Source organism: Protopterus annectens, chromosome 5.part0, assembly GCF_019279795.1.
Source record: "Protopterus annectens isolate FY-2018-M chromosome 5.part0, PAN1.0, whole genome shotgun sequence".
In the NCBI taxonomy this organism is placed as follows: Eukaryota; Metazoa; Chordata; order Ceratodontiformes; family Protopteridae; genus Protopterus; species Protopterus annectens.
In genome coordinates, this window is record NC_056735.1 from 1,973,344,905 (window position 1) to 1,973,369,251 (window position 24,347).

At 40.7% G+C, this 24,347-nt stretch overlaps 1 protein-coding gene across 1 annotated transcript in view; it reads left to right on the plus strand.

The window, feature by feature from the left end:
• DIS3 (DIS3 homolog, exosome endoribonuclease and 3'-5' exoribonuclease) overlaps positions 1–24,347 on the plus strand; it is a 1,475,941-nt gene that overhangs the window by 84,682 nt on the left and 1,366,912 nt on the right. Inside the window, exon 2 of the mRNA XM_044072053.1 lies at positions 10,085–10,242. Within this exon, the coding sequence (XP_043927988.1) occupies positions 10,085–10,242 (158 nt within the window). The remainder of the gene's footprint in view (positions 1–10,084; positions 10,243–24,347) is intronic.

Consider the following 24,347-nt stretch of genomic DNA (forward strand, 5'->3'; position numbering starts at 1 on the left):
TTACAAATGCCTTCTACCAGCACCTGCAGGGCTGCATGGATCAGGCAATCCCAAGCAAAACAAAGACTCTTTGTACCAAAGGCAAGCGTCCAGTCTGGTGGACCCCAGCCATAAACAAACTCTACAACAAAAGGAGAAAGCTACTACAAGATAGAGCAAAATCCTTAAAAGGTAAGACACCGCTGATCACTATAAGTAAAAAGCTAAGAGTTCTCATAAAATCATCCAAAGCTAATTTTGAGAAAAAATAGCTAAGGACTCTAAAGACAACCATAAGGCATTCTTTAGCTATGTCAGAAACCTAGGAGGAAACTCCCAGATATGCTCAGAATTAGTTCAAAATGATGTGAAGATTACTGATCCTACAGACATTGCCAACATACTGGCTGACAGGTTCAGTGCAAACTTCCCCTCCCCTAAAGGAGAGATATCTATACCAAATGATTGTAGCCCCCCAAACCTCTCTAACGCCCAGGTGAGAACTGCTCTCTCCAAGGCAAAGAACACAGCATCCATGGGACCTGATGGTGTCCCCGGCTGTGTGCTCCATGAACTCAATGAGGAATTAAACCCACAGTTAGGACAGCTGTTTAATCTTAGTCTCACCTCCGGATACGTACCCAGGGAGTGGCGCACAGCGACTGTGGTCCCACTCCACAAAGGCGGTGCCTCCACCGACCCTGGAAATTACCGTCCCATTAGCTTGACAAGCCTTATCTGCAAAGGCATGGAGAGGATCATAATGGATCTCATAAATAAAGACATAGGGAACTTGCAGACTTTGGATCCAACCCAGTTTGGCTTTGTCAAAGGCAGATCATGCCTTTTAAACTTGGTTGACTTTTTCGAAACAGTCACCAAGGCCATTGACGAGGGAAAGGCAGTCCATACAGCCTACCTAGACCTGGCGAAGGCTTTTGATACAATACCTCACTCGGGTATCATTGAAAAACTAATCAACTTAAATGTAAACCCATACATTACAAGATGGGTTGCAAACTGGCTGAGTGACAGAACCCACAGGGTCAGAGTTGCTGGCGCCATGTCAGACTCGAAGCCTGTCACAAGTGGTGTCCCACAGGGCTCAGTCCTGGGCCCACTCTTGTTTGGTATCTACTTTTCTGAAGTACAAGCAAACACAGGAGGGTTATGGCTGACAAAGTTTGCAGATGACTGCAAACTGGGCGCCGTAGTTGAAAACACATCCGACACCGATATCCTTCAGAAGGGTCTCACAGAAACGGATAACTGATGCCAGAGCCATGGCCTAAAGTTAAATGCCAAGAAATGCGTAGTCATACCCTTCGGGAAAAATAAGGTTACCCCTAGCTACCATATAGGTAGCAATCCCCTGAACACAGAAGAAGTTATTAGGAACCTGGGAACCCAGGTTGACAGTAGCCTTTCATTCGACACTCATATTGCTAAAGTAGTTAGGAAGACCTTCTACATTGCCCACCTTATTATGAAGGGATTCACATCTAGATCAAGGGAAGTCATAGTCTCCCTATACTCATCACTCATCAGACCAATGATCGAGTACAATGCCCCATTCGGAATGTATCTGACCCGACACTTGCAGCAGCTGGAGAGGCCACAAAAGTTCCTCACCAAAAGGATAAAGGGTCTCAGAAATCTGTCTTATGCTGCCCGACTGAAAGAACTCCAGTTATATTCAGTTGCTTACCGCTTGCTCAGAGGTGACCTATGCCTGACATACAAGGCCATGTCAAACCCAGATTTGATGAACATGCTTCATCTCAAAAAATCTAGATCCCTCAGAGCCACAAGGGTGGGAGACTTAAACCTTGACACGGTTATTAATAGGACGTGCTGGAGGGATAGATTCATCACCCAAAGACTCCCTATGCTGTGGAACAAAATCCCGGTTTATGTGAGGCAGAGCACCTCGCTGGCCTTGTTCAAGAGGAATCTTGACCAATGGATGGGAGATCGCAGATACACCCCAGGGGTTACCTCAGTGTCACTGCTCGACAGAGGCACAGCAAAATAATGGGCATAGTTTCTCCAAACTAAAGGGGTGGCGTAAGCCACAAAACTATGGGCTAGGCTTATAAATGCCCTCGGGCAGATAGCCTAGTATGAATCTATGTTGTCCTAATGTTTGATAGGTTCCAATGTTGACAAAACATCACGAACAAAAATCCAAACATGCCCCCAGAACCACCTCTATAACCTCTTTTAACTTATTACAAATGCTCAAAGCTATGTATATCTTCCTATTAGGAGGGTTAAACTTCATTATTTGCACAGTTGTCCCAAATAGACAGCTGCAAACATAGACCTTAATTAACCAAAAACTGAGGTTATCCATGCCAAGATGAGTATTGCTTGTGCTTCGACTTAACACTGATTGGTGTTTATTGTTTTTTTTTAATCTTAATTACCTTTCCAGATGTGAAAAAACACTTGCACACTTTCAGAAAACATTAACATTAAGCCTTGAAGAAACCAGTGTTCTGCCTTTTTACTGTCCCATTATCAACCTTTCTCTATAGAAATGGAAATGTAAGAGAAAAAATTTAGTCCTCAGCTACTGGCTTTTAAAGACAAGCTGAAACATATATTGCTAAAAGAAACCTTTTCATTTTATTCAGTATTCTCTTATTTACTTGTTTCCACTTAAAAACCTGTTACATTAAGCCAGGGGTCTTAATCCTGACATTTCCCTATGCAAAAGTAAGGGAAAACATATCAGCTGTACATATATTATGATATGTGTACCTTTGCACCCTGTCCTCCACCTCAAAAACCCAAGATTACAGCCTGTTAACTTAAACATGTATGTCTAGCTTTTTTCTCTTTTGCATCATAATATCCACATTTCCTAATGCTATAAAAGAAGAAAAAAGAGGAAAACAAGCCATTTATTTAGTATGTTTATCAATATAAATGCCTTATTGTAAAAAAATGCCATTTACATCATGAGAAATTTCATAGAAATGCTGTTAAGCACAGAAGTTGTTTTATATACAGTTACTCTTTCCTCCCTCTTGACGTCCCCTCAAAGTACGTCCAAACATTAATGACATGAAGTAAGGTAAATGCCTTTTGGTTCCCCACAAGTTTAATAAAAGTCAATAAAAGTCCACACTTAACACTTTTTCTTATACAGATGTATTTCACAAATGCAGCTGATGCTTTGCAGTCTTTCATTGATCCACTAATTTCAGTATTGCTGGTGGTCTTCCTGTTCATTACCATCTCCTAACTCCAGATTTTGGTTCACTTCCATGGTACCTCGGATTCTTCTAGTCAGCTCCTGTTCTTTTCTTTGCTCTCAAGCATTTTGCTTTGGGACAGTTGAAAAGGTTTCACTGGCAAAGTCTCCATGTGCTTTATTACCAGAAGAATAAGAATCAAGAGTCATGTTCTGCTCACATTTTATTGGAAAACGACAACTTTTCTATTTCCTCCTTAGCCTGTTCTGCATTAAAATGACTTTGATCGTCCAGAAAATATTCTTTAAACTGCTGGGTACAGGAACTTGAATCTCACACCTGCCTCTCAACATTTCCTGATTGCTGGTATAAATTTGTTTCTCTTCTGACTGGTGTAAAGTGAATAATCATTTTCCACAAACATTCTACTGTCTCTAAGTTTTAATACTTTGCTCCTTTGCTGCAGTTTTGTCAGGATCAACTCTTTCTGCTGGTAGGTTTGTATCTTCACTATTAAAGGTCTTTGCTGCTTTCTCATGACCAGATTTGGAGCATATGCATGGTGTGCCGTTTCAGTTAGCAGTTCCTGCTGTAGAGTACTAGCTCAGTTGCTTATTTATGCATTCATAAAATCAATACATTCTGTTCCTACTAGGTTCTATGGTGCAGCAGAAAAATCGCACATTTTCCACACATTCTGGCCTCTAATTTTAACATTTTTGGAAAAATCTCTTCTTAAACAGTCTCATACTCATTCAACCTTTTCCTCGTTTTGGCCTCTGATTTTTACAGTTTTATTGGCTCATCTTAATATCTGATCTGATGTTTTCCATGTCTTCATCACCACAGGGTCTTGGATCCGACGTAGCAAAATATATAACGGACTGATCAAAGGCTCTGGCTCCTCCCTCTCGCATAATGCCCTTCTGCTCTCATATTCCCAGATCTTGTTTGCAGTGCTCGTGGTGCAGACGCGTTCCTACTGGCTTTGGCAAGCTAAGTAAAACTTTTCAATTTTTTTCTTAAATTTCTGTCTAGTTGGTAGTGTTTGGTGTAGGTTATCTTTTATAGTGTAGAATCTCCCTTCCCTTAATTTAGTTATTCAGTTTAGTTGTGTGTGTGGGCTTTCGCACCCTTGTTTTTAGTTAGCCATTAGGGCTTTCTTACATTGTTTTAGTTTAGTTAGGGTATTTGTGCGCGTCTGCTTGTGTGTGCTTGTGTGTGCGTGTGTGTGCGTGTGTGTGCGTGTGTTATGTCTGAGAGGCCTGCTGGATTTAAAAAGTGCTCCTCATGCAGTCGGAAAATGCCTTATTCCAGTACGCAGGAGGAGTGTGTTTATTGTTTGGGCGTTTGCACCAGGAGGTTGAGTGCGACCTTTGTGGCACATTTAACCCCAGGGCTGTAGTGGAGTGCTGTAACAAGTTGCTCCTTAAGGATCTGATGGAAGGGGATCCCTTTGTTTCCCCCCTCTAAGGCTTCCTCTTTATACCTGAAGAGGAAGAACTCTTTCTTTCCAGTTCCCACCAAGAAACTACAGCTGTCAAATCCTAAGTCCCATGATCCGATCCCAGCCTGGTCTGCCTTTGGATTCAAGGTCTTAGGAACCGAGGGCCGCAGATTTTTCAGTCGGATCCAGGTCTTCTCCTTTTCAGAAGCTCTCGGATCCAACCAAAGTGGGGCTGACCTTGAATATGACCAGTGCATCAGATCTGGCCACTGAGCCATCTAGGACTGCAGATCTGATCGTAATCTTGGAGGAACATGGAGTCCTTTCCACCTCCAAGCAAAGATAACCATTGGCTCTGAGGCATTTGATCCATTCCCCAGAACCTGGCAGTAGGTCAGGAAGGTCTCCTTCCAAGTCCACTCACACCTCTTCCTCCTGTAGGAGTCTTCTAACCTCAGACATAGACAGGATGATGTTTTCTCAAGGCCCAGATAGAGTTGGGTCTCCTGCCCATCTGGCCAGGGGAGCCTCTTCCCCTCCAGCTTCTCATTCTCCTCATCCAATCCGTTTGGGTTTGGGTTCCAGGGACCAGGAAGTTTGCAGCCAGATTCTGCCGTGGCCAAGTGTTCCTCCACGCACTGAGAGGTTGACACCAGCTCCACAGAGGGGGGGGGGGGGAGGTCTGGTACCATCTTTTCAGACCAATTCTTTCCTCTAGGCATTTCGGCTTTTGATAGCTCTGGCCCAGTATCATCTGGGGGTCGGGGGGGGGGGCAGTTTTTGAGCGCATTCCTCCCCTCCAGGGGGGACTTCACCCTCAGACGTGGGGGATGGGCCCGCTTCCAGCCCTTTGGCCTTCTGGGTGGTAGAGAAGACCTTCTCCAGGTCTGGAATTTCCTCTGCCACATTTCTGAGGCCCTCCCAGCCCCCTCTCTACCTTGGCTGGTGAGGCCTCTCATCTTGTTCCAAGTCAGCCCTTTCGATCGAGTTTTCAGGGTAATCCTCCCTTCTGGCAGTCCCTGTCCCTTCCGTGTCCACCCCATAGTCCCCAACAGAGGAGGTTCATCGTAACAGAAAGTGCAAGAGGAGGCACTTGACTCCACTGTGGAGTCCCTCACAGAGGATAAGGACCTTGAGGAAGGAGATGGGTCCCCAGATCTCCACCCAATGATGTCTCCTTTGGAGACATTCTTAAGCTCCTAAAACAAAAGGGTGGGTGGTCTCCCCAACCCCTGTTTTCGGAGGAGTCTGTATTTCTGAAGGAGTCTGTATTTCTGAAGGCTGGGATGGGCCCATCTACCTTCTGAGTGTGTCCCCCCCACTGACGAGTTAGTGGACATGATTTGCCAGCAGGACATGAACAAGCTGGATACAGTGGAGCCTGTTCCAAAGAGGGGTGATAAATTCCTTGCCCCCCCTGCGAATCATTTATTCTGGAGTAGGGGTGTACCAGTTGATGCCATTGTGGTTGTCGCCACCATGAAGGAGGAGCTAGTAGAGCAGAGCTCCATGGTCCATCCGCTGAACAGGGCATCTTGGGCAGTGCACCATTTTGCGAAGCGACTATACCCCTCAGCTACCTTTTGGAGTGAGGATGACTAACGATTTGGCACATTGTATCTACCTCCAAAGGGATTTTGTTCAAGAGCTGTCCACCTCCCTTGCAGAGTTATTGCCGGTGGAGAACTTCAAGCCGGTGTCTCCCAAGCTTGCCACTCTGGTCTCACTGGCGAATTCCTCAGTGAGACTAATCTCTAATGCTGCAGAGGCTACCTCTTGAGTGGCTGGCACGGGCATTGCCTTGTGGCATCATGTCTGGCTACACTTGTGTGGGTTCATGGAACCCTTTAAGGCATTGTTTACTAATGCCCCTTCAATGGTTCTACTCTGTTTGGAACCTCCGTGAAGGACACTTTGATCCACAGCGAGCACAAAGAGAACACACTGTCTGCGGTAGGAATCAAGGTTTCGGGATGATTGGATGTGCTCAGTAGATCTCTAAAATGTATACTGTCACATTAAGATAGACAGACATTCCAGGAGACATCTTCACTTCCGGCTAGGTGGCAGTGGTAGCATCTCACCTGCATCTACAGGGGTTCCAGGTCTTTCCATACCTTGATTGGCTCCTTACGGCACCTAAGAGGCATCGACTGTCCCAGGCAATTCAATATCTTCTTACCCTCTTCCATCAGCTGGGTATAACTGTCAACCTGGCAAAATCCAACCTCATCCCCTCACTATGGTTGGGAGTTCATAAGAGTTAAGTTTAACTCTGTGTCGGAGATTGCAACTCTGCCTTTGCACAAAATTCAGTTTATATGGGACCAGGTCACTTGGATTTTGGGTATACCATGCCCCCCAGTTCATTTAGTTCTTTGCGCTCTCTGTTTCATGGCCTCGGCCATTCTCCTTCTTCCTCTGGCCAGGTAACACATGCTTGTGTTACAATGGACCTTAGCGGTCCAGTGGTCTACTCTTCTTCATCCTCTGTTTGTGACCATAAAACTGACACCTGTGTCCCCCCATGGCCACTGTGAACACAGACACCTCTCTCCTGGGGTGGGGGGGGGTCATTTTCGGGGGGAAGACCGTCCAAGGCACATGGTCACCAGTAGACACCAAGTTGCATATAAATGTCCTAGAGAAGAGGGCAGTTCTATTGTTGAAAACATTCCAGGACTGCCTCCCTCGAAGAATGATTGCAGTTCAGACAGATATGTCTGTTCTCTGGTATGTCAACAAACAAGGGGGAGAAGGGGGAACACACTCTTACCCGTTGTGCAGAGAGGTCTTGAGAGTGTGGGAATGGGCTATGTCCTTCAGCCGCTTCCTTATTACAACATGTATACTCGGGGATTCTAACGTGTTGGCTGACAGGCTCAGCAGATCTGTTATGAGTCTTCATGAGTGATCCCTCAATCCTTTAGTGGCAAATCAGATTTTCGACCAGTGGGGGTCAGCCGTGCTGCAACCTTTTTGCCTCTCCAGTCAACCACCCACAAGTGCAATAGGTATTTCGCCCTGATCCTCCCCTCAGGGGGAGTCTCCAAGGGATGCTCTAGTCCACGATTAGCCTCCAGTTCTCCTCTGTGCTTACCCTCCTGTCCCCTTGATACCCAAGGTCCTGCAGAAAGCTCAGCACCTGAGGACATCTCTCATCCTCATTGCCCATTTTTGGCCTCGTCAGCCGTTGTTCCCCTTCATCAGGTCTCATCTGAAGCATTCGCCATGGATACTGCATCCCTGTCAGGATCTGATTGCCCACTCATCAGGGCTCACTCTTCCAAACCTTTGGACCCTTCATCTAACCACTTGGTTTCTCCAGTTCCAGTGATTAATTAAACAGTCCAGGCTAGCATTTCATTTTGGCCTCCCAAAAACCATCTACAGGAAAGTATACAGCAGTAAATGGAAAAGATTTTCCATCTGGGCCAGGAGCAGGAATTTGGATCCTTTTTCTCCTTCGGTACCTGATATACTTTTGTTTTTGCCCTCCTTTTTCCAAGAGGGAGCACGTTTTTCCACTATTAGGCTTCAGTTGTTGGCGATTTCTTATTTTCACGAGAGCTCCAAACCCACCTTTTTATCTAGGCTTTGTTAGGGGTTTATGAAAGGGATCTTCCTTCTTCGTCCTCCAATTAAGGACCCTTTGCTTCCTTGGAATCTCTTGTTTTTTCTGCAGTCTCTGACTAGGAGCCCTTTTGAACCTGCCAGTTTCTGTGATCTCAAGTTTCTGTTTTGGAAAATGACCTTTCTGGTCGCTATCACTTCAGCTAGGAGGATTTCTGAATTGCAAGCTCTTTCCATTACTCCTCCTTATATGACCTTTCACAAGGGCAGGGTATTTCTGAGAACAAATCCTTCTTTTTCACCCAAGGTTGCTTCCAAGTCAACCCTTAATCACTGCATTCAGCTTTCAGTGTTTTTCCCCAACTACTCCAACAGAGGGGAGTATATCCTTTATACCTTGGATGTTCACAGACAGCTTCGGTTCTACTCGCGTAGGACTAAGTAATTTTATAAGTCAGAACAAGTTTTCATAACCTTCTCTGAGAACAGGAGTGGCCTTCCGGACTCTAAGGTCACTATTTCCAGTTGGATTTCTAGCTGTATCTCTGTGGTCTACAATCTGAATCAACTGGAGATTCCGGGTCGTGTTAGAGCCCATTCTGCTAGATCTGTGGCCACTTCTTCTGCCTTTGTAGCAAGGCTTTCTATTGTTAATATCTGTGCTGCTGCCACTTGGTCTAATCCTCACACCTTCATATCCCATTACAGACTGGATTTAGTTTCTAGGAGTAGGGCTTCTTTTGGCTCCACAGTGCTCTGGCATGTAATTCCTTGAGGCCTCCCTGGATGTTTGGTAGCTGGGGACTCTGACCCTGTGGTGATAACATCAGATAAAGAGTTATGTACATAACTTGGATTCTGTGTTATCCCATGTCTTTATTCAGTTCATCATATTTCCCACCCTCCATCCCCCTCTTGGTGGACTAGTGGAAGAAGTTGGAGTGGGTTTCTCTATAGATTGGTAAGAATAGCTCAGGAGTATGGTGGCAAACTCAGTCTGGGGATTAGAGAGAAGCAGGGCATTATGGGAGAGGTAGGAGCCAGAGCCTTGGATCGGTCTGTTTATTTTGCCTGCACGGATCTGATGAGTGTTCTAAGACCCTGTGGTGACGAATGAAGACATAGGATAACACAGATACCAAGTTATGGTAAGTACATAATTCTTTTTTTCAAGCTTCATCCATTTTTTTCCAGCATTTTGTTATTTGAATTGACATAATCCTTCAGTGTTTGATTTATTTTAATCAGCTCTGAGTACATTTGACTTTTTTTTCATCTAGATTGCTGAATGTCATGTCTTGAACCAAAGCTGGAGCTTGAACTTCTTTTTGCGGAACAGCTGCAGGATTCTTCCCAGTCAGTGTTTTTTCCTAACCTTTTCTAGTTGATTTTCTTTTGGGCTGGCTTGGTTTCTTCATTGTTGGCATTCTATGCAATGTACTTATTAGCCAACAGCTGAATTTTGTAAAATTGACGAGATTCTGACTCTTGTCTTTCAGTTTCTGTTTTCACTGTGGGAGACCTGAAGTTAAGCTCTTAATCACTGTGCAGCCATCTTGGAAAGTCCTTTCCACAAAGTTTATGTGTATTGTTTGGAAGTTCAGTCATTGGTAAGGTACACCCATATAGCTTAATGTTACTGCAACAGTAATCTATTTGAACATCTGCTGTTAAGGTAAGTTTATTTACATAGCTATATATATTTACCTGTAAAACTGACTCTGTTAAGAAAATGCTATTTTTTACCATTAGGGGTGTTTATCACTAACTTATTTAAGCTGCAGTCATGCTTTGTGAATATTTGCTGATGTGCATCAGAAATCTACTCAAGGTCATATGTTTGTCATACGTTACATGCTTGTGTTGTTTCTGTCCTTTTTAGATTGATGTTCTTGAAGACCCTGTTATTACAAATGTGATCATCACTCAGACAGTTTTGCAGGAAGTCAGAAGCCGAAGTGCACCGGTGTACAAACGAATCAAGGATTTAATCAAAAGCCCTGATAGACACTTTTACACCTTCACCAATGAACACCACAGGTTAGTATGGCAGGGTCCTAGGATAACTCAGGAAGTCATGTGATCAGTAAGCTTGCAGTATATGCAACAACGTAGATAAGGTCATCATTAAAACAATGCTAAATAGTTCATTTTTCCCTTAGTTCTTAGAGTGCTGTCAATGTAGAAACAAGGAATTTTTCATAGGATTTATATTGAGACATCTTTGTTAGTGCTTTTGCAGAGGCAGCCCCCACACACACCATTGCATGTCAATTTGGAATTTTACAGGTTTTATATGAAAATAAAAAATATTTTATATATCAGTTTGCTCATGTGGCATAAAGCTTGGAAAACAGTACTGCCAACTTGTGACATCTTTCCAGTCATAAGTATGCAGCTAATCCATAGTACTGAGGTATTTGAGTGAACTCGTGAAAAGGTGCTAAAGCAGCTATTACTTTTAAAAGGTATGGGGGAAATACCAGTTGGATTACTGCCTTTCATATTCATTTATAGAGTGTGTGTGTGTGTGTGTGTGTGTGTGTGTGTGTGTGTGTGTGTGTGTGTGTGTCCCTTTGACTTCAATAAGGCTGCTGCTTGTCGTAAACTGTTTCCATTTCCTTCATAGTTTAAATGGATACTTGAGATTTCGGATGTATTACAGTTGGGTCTTGTTTACCTCCGAGTTCTGCTTGTGAGCTCATTTGCGGTTACCTAATCTAATCTGTTAAGAAAAGGCCCATATTTAATTACAGTTAGTCTGAAGCCACCAGCATTAGGTCCATTTGCAAAATTTTCCAGTCTGCCTGGCAGTCTCTCACTTCCATAGTCATCGTACATCTCTTTCTCGCTAATTCTTTACTCTTCATCATGCCAGTCAAAAAAAAAAAAAAGGTTCTTGGGGGACCTTTGTAAGAAAAAATCACTTGTTTGGGTAAAAAGCATTGAGTGTTTTTTTTTTTTTTTTTTTTTTTTTTTTTTCATTCCTTCTGAGCTTTCTGGTTTCTTTCACTGTTAGAAATTATTTCACCATCTTCTGCAAGGTTAGGTCTAGTTTCTCTTCCTCATTCTAGTGATGTCACCCCATTATTCAGGAGCTTTGATTGTGGTTGAGCATTCTGTCTATTGAATGGCACATTCATTGTGCGTGCTGCCTAGGAGGATTACACAGCATGCGTCATTGTACAGTTGGACAGCTTACTTTGGTTTTCAGAAAACCAGTAGGCAAAGGACATCTCAACAGCCTTTCTTAAATTTGCAGCATGTACTGCTGTATAGAAAAAAACTTCAGACTAGTTATTCTTTGAGTTTAGCTGTCAGCACTTGGAGAAATCTGTAGAAATGGGTCAGCTTAGTCAGATTTTACTGCCTCCTCTTTCAGTCAAGGCTAGACTTCTCCAGAAGTCATTATGAAGGAATGCAGTCAGGCTTCAGGGAATTTAGTGAATATTATATTTATCAGTATTAAAGCAATGTCTTATAACCGGCATTGCTGAAATCTGGATGAAAGATTATTTCTGTCGTCCACGTAACATTCAGGACAAGTGTTCTGTAATAAACTGACTCAGGACCAGGCATTAGAAATTTTGGTGGAGCTTTGCTCCTAATAAAAAAAATCTATAAATCCATTAATATTGCTGGCGTCACTGAAACAAACACCCCTGATGGCAGAAGTCCTAAGTGACGGATTAGTCACTTCATTGCATTGTGCCACACTCCCCTTTCTGTTGGTATAACGTATATTCCTCCCTCATTCTCTGTGTCAACTATACAGGATACTGTAGCTCAAATGGTACTGCATTGATTCTGTACAGCTTAACAACAAAATGTCTGATCATGGACTTGTGCAGTTGGTTAACAATTCTACAATACCTAATCCTTACTTGCACAGCACCACCACCCTTGATCTAGTCATCACTAGCCTTTAGCGCAGATACCTACAGCTAAAAGTTATCAACTTAGCAATCTTAATGTTTACTGTCCTGTAGTATCTTTCAGAACATCTAGAAGCCTACTGCAGCTAGTCATTTGAAGACCATTTCTTGATGATAAACAACCTGATCTCTAATAGTTCACAGAAATGACCAGTCTGGCAAATCCCACATCCATTCTTGAACGCTTTCACCTTCCCCTGTATCCAAGACGCACTCAACCCTGTTATTCATAGAAGCCTCAGAGGTCAGACATGCCCATAGCTAAGGCTCAACGTTATAAGCCAAGTGGAGGTCTAGGTATAATGCATGGAGAGCCTGGAAAATAGACCCCTCAACTCATCAGCTTCATGAGACCTTCCTTAACCTTAGGAAATAAACTAGGATTTCCACAACTAGTGCTTAGGTCTGTGTTCAATGGACAAAAATAGTCAACATATTCTTTCCACAAGAGCTTTAGCCTGAAGAATTAAAACAGTTGATGGGCACCATTACAAACTTCTCCATTAAAGCCTGAAGAATTAAAACAGTTGATGGGCACCATTACAAACTTCTCCATTAACAATTTGTCCATGTAACCATACCTTTGCTAGGGCCTGGGCACTTTCTCCTGCCTGCTGTGCAGCAGATTACTGGTAGCATTCCTGTACACTGCATTTTTAGCCAGCTTCAGGACAAAACTAGCTACCACCATCACGAACACTAGCATCCTTTCCAACTACATTTAACTTTTCTCAAATTTCAGTAAAGGAGGCTAAAAAAACCCTCCTGAAATGGAACTTCTGTGGTGCGGTGCTGAGTTCATTACGCTGCTTCCTACCTTCTTAAAGCTTGCAGCAAAAAAGAAAAAAGGCCACTTGTATATTTTTAACCTGGCTGTCTCAATTGTATAGTTTGAATTGCCTTCAAAGGTTCGTTTATGGTCCCTCTTCCTTTAGTATTCACACCTTCAGAGTACATGGAGTGCAGACCAGTTTTCACTGAGATATTTGAAAAGATGTTGCACAGATAACTGCTGAAGCATGTAAACAGCTAAGGCTTTTTGTGCGATTAACATCACAGCTTTCATAATTCTTTCAGCAATTTCACGGCGCACGACTCAACCACAGACTCATCTGCTTCATGTGAATGAAGATGTTAACTTTGCTGGATTCTATCAATATGGCAAGATTTTTGAAACTGTCATTAAACACTACCATTGAACATAGTAAACTAAAATATTGGCTAATGCTATACAGTGGTTCCAAAGCTATCTTCAGATCCTTCCAGATCTTAAGTGGAAAAAAAAAAGGCTTTTTGGAGAATGGTATATTTCATACAAGCATTCCCTCTCTTGTTAATGATCTTCCTAGGAATCTGCTTAACCTCAATATTGTGGTGCAGCTAGAATTCCACAATAATTTCATTGATCTTTGCATATGGTCGTTTAGCAACAATCCAAAGAAAAACAGTAAAATGTGTAACCTTACTTGGGATTTTTTTCTCCTTCGGCCACCTCTGAAAATGGGCTTAAGTTCAGTCTGTCCCAGTTAGCAACAAACCTCCTCATACATTAAAACCTATACAAGGAAATATCCTTAGTGATGATTATGTAGGCTGTATGGGTTGAGTCTTGCCCAAGACATGACAGCCTGTCAGCTTCAGAAAGCTCTCCCTCCCTCCCACACCTCTACTTTGTCTGCTGATCGGACAGCCATGAGGATGGAAAATCTTTAGTACTTTCTTGCTGCCTCATGAGGACACAGCTCAGAGGCTTCACTTGAGCAGGAGATGGCATTTTGCTCCTTTCTGGCTGTTAAGTCCCTTTGGGGGAACCCTTTTGTACATAGTATTTATTTGTTATGTAGATTTATAACCGACACAAAGGGTCTATATCATATGAGCGAATCGCACAAATTGCGAACGCTCATAATATTGAATGTACCGGACCTCGAAGTGTTTTTTCTGAGATTGCGGTATAGTGAAGAATGGGATATTTGGCCTTTCCTCACTGTAGTGCTATCTCTGTGTTGGAATATATATTTAGCAGGGGGTGTGGGGAGCACAGCCCCCACAATACGAAGTTCAAGGTCTGGTACGTTTGATATTATAAGCATTCGCAATTTGTGCGATTCGCTCATATGATATAGACCTGATACAAAAAGGGTTTACTTTTATTTGACTTTAGCAGTTCTGGCCATTTAAGAAACCCTGTATGTCTTCAGTATCATAATCTTCCTATCTGGGACTACTGTTTTTAGTTTTGGCTAATGTGGGGGCTTATTTTATGAAGAAATGTACTACTTATGTAAACATTTGAACATATAAAAGTTTTTGTGGACAAATCTTGTACTTGGGCAGAGAATACTACAAGTGAAACGTTGCTTATGTTCACATTGTAACAACTTGCCTGCCATTTTTTTTTCTGTCAGATTATTTATTCTAAAGGGGTTTCCGACATAAATTTAGTGTGATGCCTGTGCATTGTAGTGATTTTGGGACATTGTATGTGTGTAAAAGTGTAAGTGTGTTATTTGTGCAAACTATTTGTTGACTGCTTACAACCAGCTTATTCCAGAGTTTCTGACCACATCAGAAGTATCCTGTTATATCACACAGCATGAATACCTGTTCCTGCTGGTCTAACTTCTGTAGTTCCTAAAAAGAAGAAAAAAAAAACTTAAATGTGTGAACTCAGTCTTCACCTCAGGTGATGGTGGATGACTCTGTAGGTGCCAGCAGTAGTTTCTCAGTTCACTTTAATGTCTCTCTTGTCTCTTTTAGTCACTATAAATTGGGGTCAGACACTCCCTCTTCAGCTGTGCCAGTGTCTTAACTTTGTATGAGAAAACCATCTTTGTTGTGGCATGGAGACATACCAAGGAATGCTGATGGGTATGTCCTGAGGAAGAGACCTCTCGATGGGGCAGAGATTCCTTTTCCAAGTTGGTCACTGAAGATACTTATAAAGAAAAACAAGTCAAACATTATTCATGGTATCTAATAATCAAAGATGATTTTCTTTCCTTAGCCAGGAAGTCATTATAGACGGACAATTCTGGTGCACAGAATTTAGCACCTGTAAATCAGATTAGTAAAAATATTACTGAAGAAGACATGTCAGATGATTTTGACCTAGACAGACCACATGGCTGTGTGTTCTCCAACTTTCCAAGCCTAAAAACTCTGATGCTGAGGAAATCTAGTCCTCACAACCTTCTTTGGTGGAATTTTCTGTTTCTCAGATTATTGCTAGGCTGGATGACATGCTTTTATGTGAGCATATGAATGCTCCCGATGAATTGTGGAGATATTATAGTTTACAATGTGTTTGTGCATGTAGATGTGTTTTTTTTTCTATGTCTGTCCTATGGTACTAACTCTAGAGGATGTATAATGCTGCTTCTAACAGCTCTGATTCACAGCCTTCAGTACCCCCCCCCCCCAAAAAAACGAATTTACAAAGTTTATCAAACTAGCAAACACGTGTTTTCTCACCTTAGGTTTGACCCTGTAACAGTATGAATATCTACATCACCAGGGAGTAGGCACCTAGTATCATCCAACTCTTCCCCAGTGGACAAGGAGGGGGAAGATTTTGGACAAATTTGGTAAGAGAATTTTATAGAATTATCAATTATTGGACCCATATATGGACGTTTGTGTTTTTTTGTATAGACAAATTCTACCACACTTCCCACTGAAGGTAGTAGTGCCTTTCTCAATTCTAGTCTTTTCAACATTTCCAAAGTACATAAACATGCCTTAGAGTGTGTGTGTTTGTGCTGATGCTATGTCGAGGCCCTTATTCTGTTACTATGATGTGGGGATATAACTGGGTATGTAAATAAATGTTTTCTGAAGAAATAAAGTCTGAAATTTTGAATGAAGCTTTAGACAAGGAGGTCTTCAAACAAGTGTGGTGACAGAGGGAGGGAAATTTAGTTCAGGGAGTTTATAAGATTTTTCAGGCCCTCCCCTCCTTTACAAATCTCCCAGATCCTCTTTCAAATCTAAGAAGTGAAATCAGCAATCTCTCCCTTCTCAGGCCAAACAGGGAAACAAAAAAGGTGGCAGGAGGAGAACAATAAGAAATTAAGATCCTTTCCAAAAAAGGGACAGTGTACAACTTCAGAATGAATATGCCAGCATTTTTCCCCACCACACCTTTCCTTTCTCCAGTATTACCAAACCTGTTCCAACAGCTAGTTCTGTCCATTCCCCTTTGACAACAAATTTTGACAGACTCGTGTTAAAGCTAGTTTAAAAGTGATGCATGTGACACTGGATGCAGACTCCTTTCAGGAGAGTTCCTCCCCACTCTCCGAACCAATTTTTTCTTCACATTCTTCAGCAGTTAACCTAAAACTCGTATAACCAGTGCCATTAAATCCAAGGAATAAAGGCTTCTATTCCAGAATGTTTTGGGTACCAAAGAAAGAGTCTTTCTGGAGACCAGTTCTAGATCTTTCCTTCCTAACTCTGTATGTGAAGATTCCTAAATTCAAGAGGTTGACCCTTCAAAGTCTGTTGCCTGTCATTCCTCATTGAAGCTTTATAATAATATTGGACCTAAAAGATGCATACCATCACATTCTCATAGCCAAAGGCTTCAGTAAATTTTTCAGATTTTCTAGGTGTGGGTTACACTCGTAGTACTGTACATTACCTGTTGGTTTATCTACTGCTCCAGGAGTGCTTACAAAGTGTCTAGCTGCACTCCTAGCTCATTGCTGACTGACTGGTGCTCAGGTTTTTACTTATTTAAATAACGTGCTTATCTTTGCAGAATCCTTTCCAGATTTCAGGAGTCCTTAATATGCGTTTAATCTCCTTTGACCAATCCTGTGATTCCTGATCAGCATTAGGAAATTCTCTTTGATTGTCATACAAGATTGTCTTTATAGGATGTATTCTAGACTCTCTGTAGTAAAAAGCCTTTTGATACAGAAGGTGGATTTTTTATTTGGAAACTTTTTCCTGAGCTTCTCAACTCGGGGCTTGAACTTCAGCCAGTGTGTTTCTTTGGGTTCGTGGCATCTATGAGTCTCATTTTTCTTCTCAACCAGGTTACACAAGAGAAAAAAATCCATGGTTTCTCAGGAACATATTATCCCAAATTGTAATCCTCTGGAATTTCAGATTCCAATGTACACTAAAAATAGAAGCAAGTTCCTTTTTTCTCCTCCATCTCAAAGTCTGCCTTATAACTACCTGTAGGATTCTAACAAACCAACGAATATAAATATCAAAGAGGTGTTGGCTGTGATCCATGCCTTAAGATCTGTTCATCACCTGTGTTGTCCCGAGAACATGTCCAGGTGATTACCAACAACTTCACAGTGATGTAATACATCAGTAAGCAAGGGGGCACAAGGTCATGCCTGCTATTGCTTGGGAAGTACTTCAGCACTCCTTAACCCTCCAAGTATTCTGCATTCCATCAGAGCAAAACTTAGTAGCAGACAAACTGAACAGGACAGACCTTACAAATGGAAACTGAATGAGGGTTTTCTTTTTTTTTTCATGATTTAATCATTTAATCCAGCTGAGGGTACTCATAGCAGTGACATAAACCAGATAACTGGAGAATAAGCATACTTATTTCAGTTGTGGATGTGTACTTTCTCCTTGTACACTGTGGCCAGTACAGAGGTACCATACTGCAGTCACACTTCATGAAAGCTCTCCAGAGGGTGATTGTTAAATGACTATGCTGAGTGGTTAAATAAATATACAAAGCATGAGTGGTTAAATAAATATACAAAGCAGTAGAAAGTAAGATGGGACATGAGCAGTTCGAATTCAGATCAAGATGCAGCACAACCAACACGATGATTGTAGTGAAACAGATAGTTGAGAAGAATCTAGAAAAGACGCGAGTGTCAAACTGGGTATTCTTGGACTTGGAGAAAGCATATGACAAGGTCCCAAGAAAGCTGATTTGGGCGGTTCTGCGGTGGTTTGAAGACCCAGAAACATTGGTAGAATTAGTGCAGGCGTTGTACAAGGACTCAATAACTAAGTATGAATAGTGTTCATTCTCAAAGAGGGGTTCCCAGTGGGAGTGGGTGTGTGACAGGTTTCAGCTCTGGGTCCCCGATTTATAAATACTAGTGACAGATTACATTAGCAAACAGGTCAAAGGGGATAGCTCAGCAAAACTGCTGTATGCCGACAATTTGGCTTTACATGTAGACTCAGTAAAACTTCAGAAAATTACAGTGGATATAAAAAGTTTACACACCCATGCTAAAATGCTAGGTTTTTGTGATATAAAAATGAGGCCACAATAAATCATTTCAAAACCTTTCCCACCTTTAATGTGACCTATAACCTGTACAGTTCAATTGAAAAACAAATCTGTTAGGGTAAAAAATATAGAAAAGTACAGTAAGCTGGTTGCATAAGTGTGCACACCCTTAAACTGATACTTTGTTGAAGCACCTTTTGATTTAATTACAGCATTCAGTTTTCTTTGGTACACACCTGGGATTAATTAAAGAGACTCTGATTAACCCCAAATAAAGTTCAGCTGTCCTAGTAGGATTTTCCTGACATTTCGAAACAACAAACAGTCTAAAAAGACTAAGAAAATGAAAAAAAACAACATGGATTCCACACCGATAGATTTAATATTAAAACCAGTCTTAGCGTATCGGCCACAACAGCCTTCAATGAGTACAAAAATTTAATGAAAATACACTCCCTTTTATACATTAAACAATCAATCAATCAATCAATCAATCAGACTCAATACTCCATCTAATTAATTCATAGTCCTGAAATTAAAGTGAACAGCACTAAATAATCATTTAATTTAAATACATCAAATACATGAAGTTCAACCACTAAAAAATATATATTAAAGTAAACCCCTCCAATTAACTTCTTTATTAAGACCCATAGGTGATAGTGTATTGAACTTCAATATAAAAAGTTTCCTTAAAAAGTAAAATGTTCTTCAGTAATTTATCATCCCTTTTCTTAACAAAAACTTGTTTCAAGATAGTAGCCTGTAATAAATTAGCATTGCAGCTATGTGTCTCCCTAAAATGCAATGCTACCGAACTTTCTAACACTCCCCTTTTAATGTCCTGAACATGTTCCTGCAACCTAATTCTAAATTTTCCTTTTATTTCTCCAATGTAGAAAAGGTTGCAGGGACACCTAAGACAGTAAATTATACCCGATGTATGGCATGAAAAACAATTCTGTGGTCTAAACATTATACCATTTATTTTTAAGAAATATAACTTAATATAAGAACATATACTACAAGAGTAACATGGTATAGTTCCATAAATGGACAATGAAAGACATAATTTATTAGTTGGACAAACATAATATGCCTTAACTAACTTGTCCCCTAAATTCTGTCCTCTTTTATAAGCAACCCGAGGAACATCAGGAACAAGTTTACTTGATAATTCATCTTGTAACAAAAATTTCCAATAATATTTGATAGACTCCCAAATGTTATCACTTAGTAAATTAAAAGTAGGAACAAAATAAATATTTTGTTGTTTATTATCCTTCTGTTGTCTTTTAGTTGTCTTACTAGATATTACAGTCTTAGAATTATTTTTCCTAATTTCAGTGTTATTATTAAGATATTTATTATTAACTTCATAATTCATATTAGCTTTTAACAATTTTTGAATTGATTCACTAATCAACTCAATATTATAACCTCTTTGTAAAAACATATAAATTGATTTATTAATCTGTCTCTCTAAATCAAAACCATCATTGCATAATCTTGATAATCTAACAATTTCTCCATAAGTTAAAGATTTCATCGTATGACGTGGATGGCAACTGGTACCAAACAAAAATTGGTTGCCATCCACGAACTTTCGGTGGACGGTAGTAGAAATAACTCCATCTTGCCCCCCTGACAAACAAATACCTAAAAAATTCATTTTGGTTCCAAATTGCAGACAATCAAATTTAATATTGTACTTGTTATTATTTAATATCTGAAACAAAAGTAGATAATAAATCAAAACCCCCTTTGCATAGAAAAATTAAATTGTCAATATAACGAAAATAGAACAAGACATTTTGTTGTATAAATACATTAGTATAGATGTACTCCAATTCAAACTTTAGCCATAAACAAATTGGCATACATAGGGGCAAAAGGTGCCCCCATGGCCGTACCTCTTAATTGATGGTAAATCACCTCATTAAAACTAAAGAAATTATTGGATAAACGAAAACGAGTTAAATCCACAATATAATGTGAGGTGGGACTATCTCCCAAAAAATAATGTAATGCTTGTATTCCATCTTCATGGCTAATATTTGTGTATAGACTAACCACATCTAAACTAACCCAAAACATATGGTCTGTCCAGGATGTTTGAGATATCTTGTCAATAAAATCAAAAGAATCTTTAATGTAAGAGTCAAGTTTTTCTACAAAAGGTAACAAATAACCATGTATAACAATACCAATATTCTGAAGAAAGTAATTCGTAGCAGCCACAAATTCTTATGCAGTTTAGGAAGACAGTAAAAAGTAGCTAGCTGACAATTGTCTACATTAAATTTTGTTTTTTTTTTCATTTTCCTGACATTTACTCTGTTGCCTGCTACAGCAGAAGCCATGGTTTGCAGAGAGCTTACAAAGCATCAGAGGGTTCTCATTATTGAAAGGTATCAGTCAGGAGAAGGGTACAAAACATTTCCACAGCATTGGATATACCATGAAACACAGTGAAGACAGTCATCAAAAAGTGGAGGAAATATGGGACAACAGTGACATTGCAAAGAACTGGACGTCCCTCCACAGTTGAAAAGACAAGACGAAAACTGGTCATGGAGGCTGCCAAGAGACCTACAGCAACACTGAAGGAGCTGCAGGAATTTATGCCAAGTACTGCTTGTGTAGTATATGTGACAACAATCTCCCGTATTCTCCATATGTCTGGACTATGGGGTAGTGTTGGAAGTTGTAAGCCTTTTCTTACACAGAAAATCATCCAGGCTTGGCTAAAATGTACAAAACAATATATCAAGTCTCCCAAAAGCATGTGGGAAAATGTGTTATGGTCTGATGAGACCAAGTTTTAACTTTTTGGCCACAATTCCAAGAAATACGTTTGGCACAAAAACACTAAAAGAACACCATACCCACAGTGAAGCATGGTGGTGGCAGTATCATGCTTTGGGGTTGCATTTCTCCATCTGGAACTGGGGCTTTTGCTAAGGTGGAGGGAATTATGAACAGTTCCAGATACCAGTCACTTTTGATCTAAAACCTTCAGGCGTTTGCTAGAAAGCTGAAGATGAAGAGGAATTTCAACTTTCAACATGACAATGACCCCAAGCATACATCCTAATCAATAAAAGAATGGCTTCACTAGAAGAAAATTTAAGTTTTGGAATGGCCAAGCCAGAGCCCAGACCTAAATCCAATAGAAAATCTGTGGGGTCACCCGAAGAGGGCTGTGCACAAGAGATGCCCTTGCAATCTGACAGATTTTTGGAGCACTTTTGCAAGGAAGAGTGGGCAAATATTGCAAAGTCAAGATTTGCCATGCTACACATGTATGTATGTATATATATATATATATATATATATATATATATATATATATATATATATATACACACACACACACACACACACACACACACACACACACACACACAGTAAATAGACACATGTATATAGTGTGTGTAGGTATGTATATAATATATTTGTCTACCTTTTTGTCATACATACATAAAAGAAGCTATGAGTAGCTGTTGAGGTTAGGTAATCTACAAAAATCAGACTGCAATGAAGGAAGGAAGAGACTGGCTGAATATGAGGCTTCGTAAGAAGAGCCATTTTGAAAAATAAAGTTGAGAGACTGGGAAAGATGGAAAGAAGAGTAATAATACTAATTGCAAAAGGGAGTCCATTAGACATAGAAGAGGAAAAAAGGACAATGATAGGTTTGTGGTAGTAAAGGGTTATTGGCAGAGGAAGATACTTATTTTGGCTTGCATTGCTGTTCCATCTAAAATTACTGTTATGGTTGTTAGCAGAGTTTTGTGAGGCGTAATTGGGTTTTCAGTGGGGAATTGGAACCTGATTTGCTAAACTGAAGATATGTCAGGGGGACCTAGAAGGCAAAATATAACAAAAAGGGTAGATGTCTGAAGGAGTACATGAGAATATTTAGTATGTAAGGTGAGTTTAGTGAGAAGAACCTGGATAGAATTTACATATTATTCCTCAAGATAAAATAACTGGGCAAGACTGGATAGAACTTGTATTTCACATGAGCATGTTTTATGTAACTGAAAGCTTTGAGACCCATCCAAAACCTATTTCAAATTATGCATCAGTAAAAACTAAGGTAATAATGCAAGGTACTGATAATAAACATGAAACGCTGGCACTTTCCTATTTCTTTGTTAAAAAGAAAGGGACTTTAGGAATAAGCAGTAAGTGCAATTCTAGGGTTAATTTGGGTGGAAATTACTACACAAGGCATAGCTAATGAATGGGGTAAAAAGGCATGGTAGAGGTAAGCGAGAAAGTAAAGGGAAAAGAACAGGAACGGCTTGGAGAGCTTGACAAAGGTTACTGCAAAAGAGGAGGAGCTCCCAAAACAGGAGGAAGAGCAGCTGCATAACGCTAAATGATATAAAAGGCAACATTTGGGCAATATTCATTAATTTAGAAAGTTTGCTGTTGACTGTTTTTTTTTTTTAACAACTCTAGAGCACTAAAACTTTAAACACAACAACTTAAGCAACATAGTAGAAAGAGAGTTACAGTGAAGCTTAGTTTTTTTGTCATAGGCTTCCTAACCAGAGATTCTACAAAGTATTAGAGATATTTTAGAAACTTTGTGAAAATTTGTGTAAAGCTGATGAATGGAGATCCCAAATATAGGCACAAATGGAGATATTTTACTCTAGTGGATGGCTATCATACAGGACACCAGGGTGCGAAGGATAATATCCAGAGACTATTCAGTCCCCTTTTCCCAGATGTTGCCTCATACTCCAACTTTTCTTCCAGATGTTCCACACCACCAACAAAAAGCATCTGCAGGGGAAATTTGCTCCCTACTTTTAAAGAGACACACCAAAGAGATTCTCAAGATTCTTTTTGGTTCTGAAGAAAACAAGGAAATTGGGCCAATTCTGGACTTAAACACCTAAATGTGTATGTCAGCCTAGTTCAGGATGGTTATGATGCAATTAGTATTCCTGTTTCTTTGGACAGATGATTGGATGTGCTGTGTCTGTCTCCAGGAAACTTGTTTGCACATCAGAATAGCCATGGCTCCCAGAGGATGCCTTCTCTTTCTCCTAGGAGCCAATCAAATCACTTTCAATTTAGCGCTTTACCCTTTGGTCCCACCACAGATCTTGCCCCCGGGGATGTTTACCAGGTGCATGGCCTTAGTTGCACCCCAGCTCTGACTGAAAGGAGTCTTGAGGGTTTCCATACTTGAACAATAGTCTCCTAGCTGTTAACAACCAAGTGGTCATTGATAAAGGCCTGGGACTGCTTTCCCTCGCTTTGTCGGTCCTTGAACATATCCATCAGCATAGACAAGTGTATCTTTCAACAAGCTCAAACAATGCAGTTTCATCAGGTGCCGCCCATATACTGTTAACTTTTATAGTTTCCTTTCCACAGGAGAGAGTCCATATTCTACAGAGTCCAATTCAAAATCATCTTCTTTGCAACTGATCTGGCACATTTTGTCCTTCAAAAGCTAAGGTGAATGGATTCCTCAGTTCTCATGGTCCAGTTTGCATGATATCACTTGACGGTTTTGCACTGGTTGCTCAGGATTCAGTGGTTACAGCTCACAGATGCTTTCTTTTCTCCAGTCACACTTTATACACATTTACATTTATTATCATGGAACTTATAAACAAAGACATTGGCAACCTTCAAACACTGGACCCCACCCAGTTTGGGTTTGTGAAGGGCCGATCTTGTCTCCTGAACTTGATTGACTTCTTTGAATCAGTCTCCAGAGCCATGGACAAGGGTAAGGTAGTCCACAGAGCCTATCTAGACCTTGCCAAGGCCTTTGACACCATACCCCACTCTGGAATCATAGATAAACTTACTAAGCTGGGCATTAATCCCTACGTCACCCAATGGGTTGCTAACTGGCTTACTGATAGAACCCACACTGTAAAAGTAGCTGACTCCAAATCCAGTTCCAGATAAGTGACAAGTGGAGTACTTCAGGGTTCAGTCCT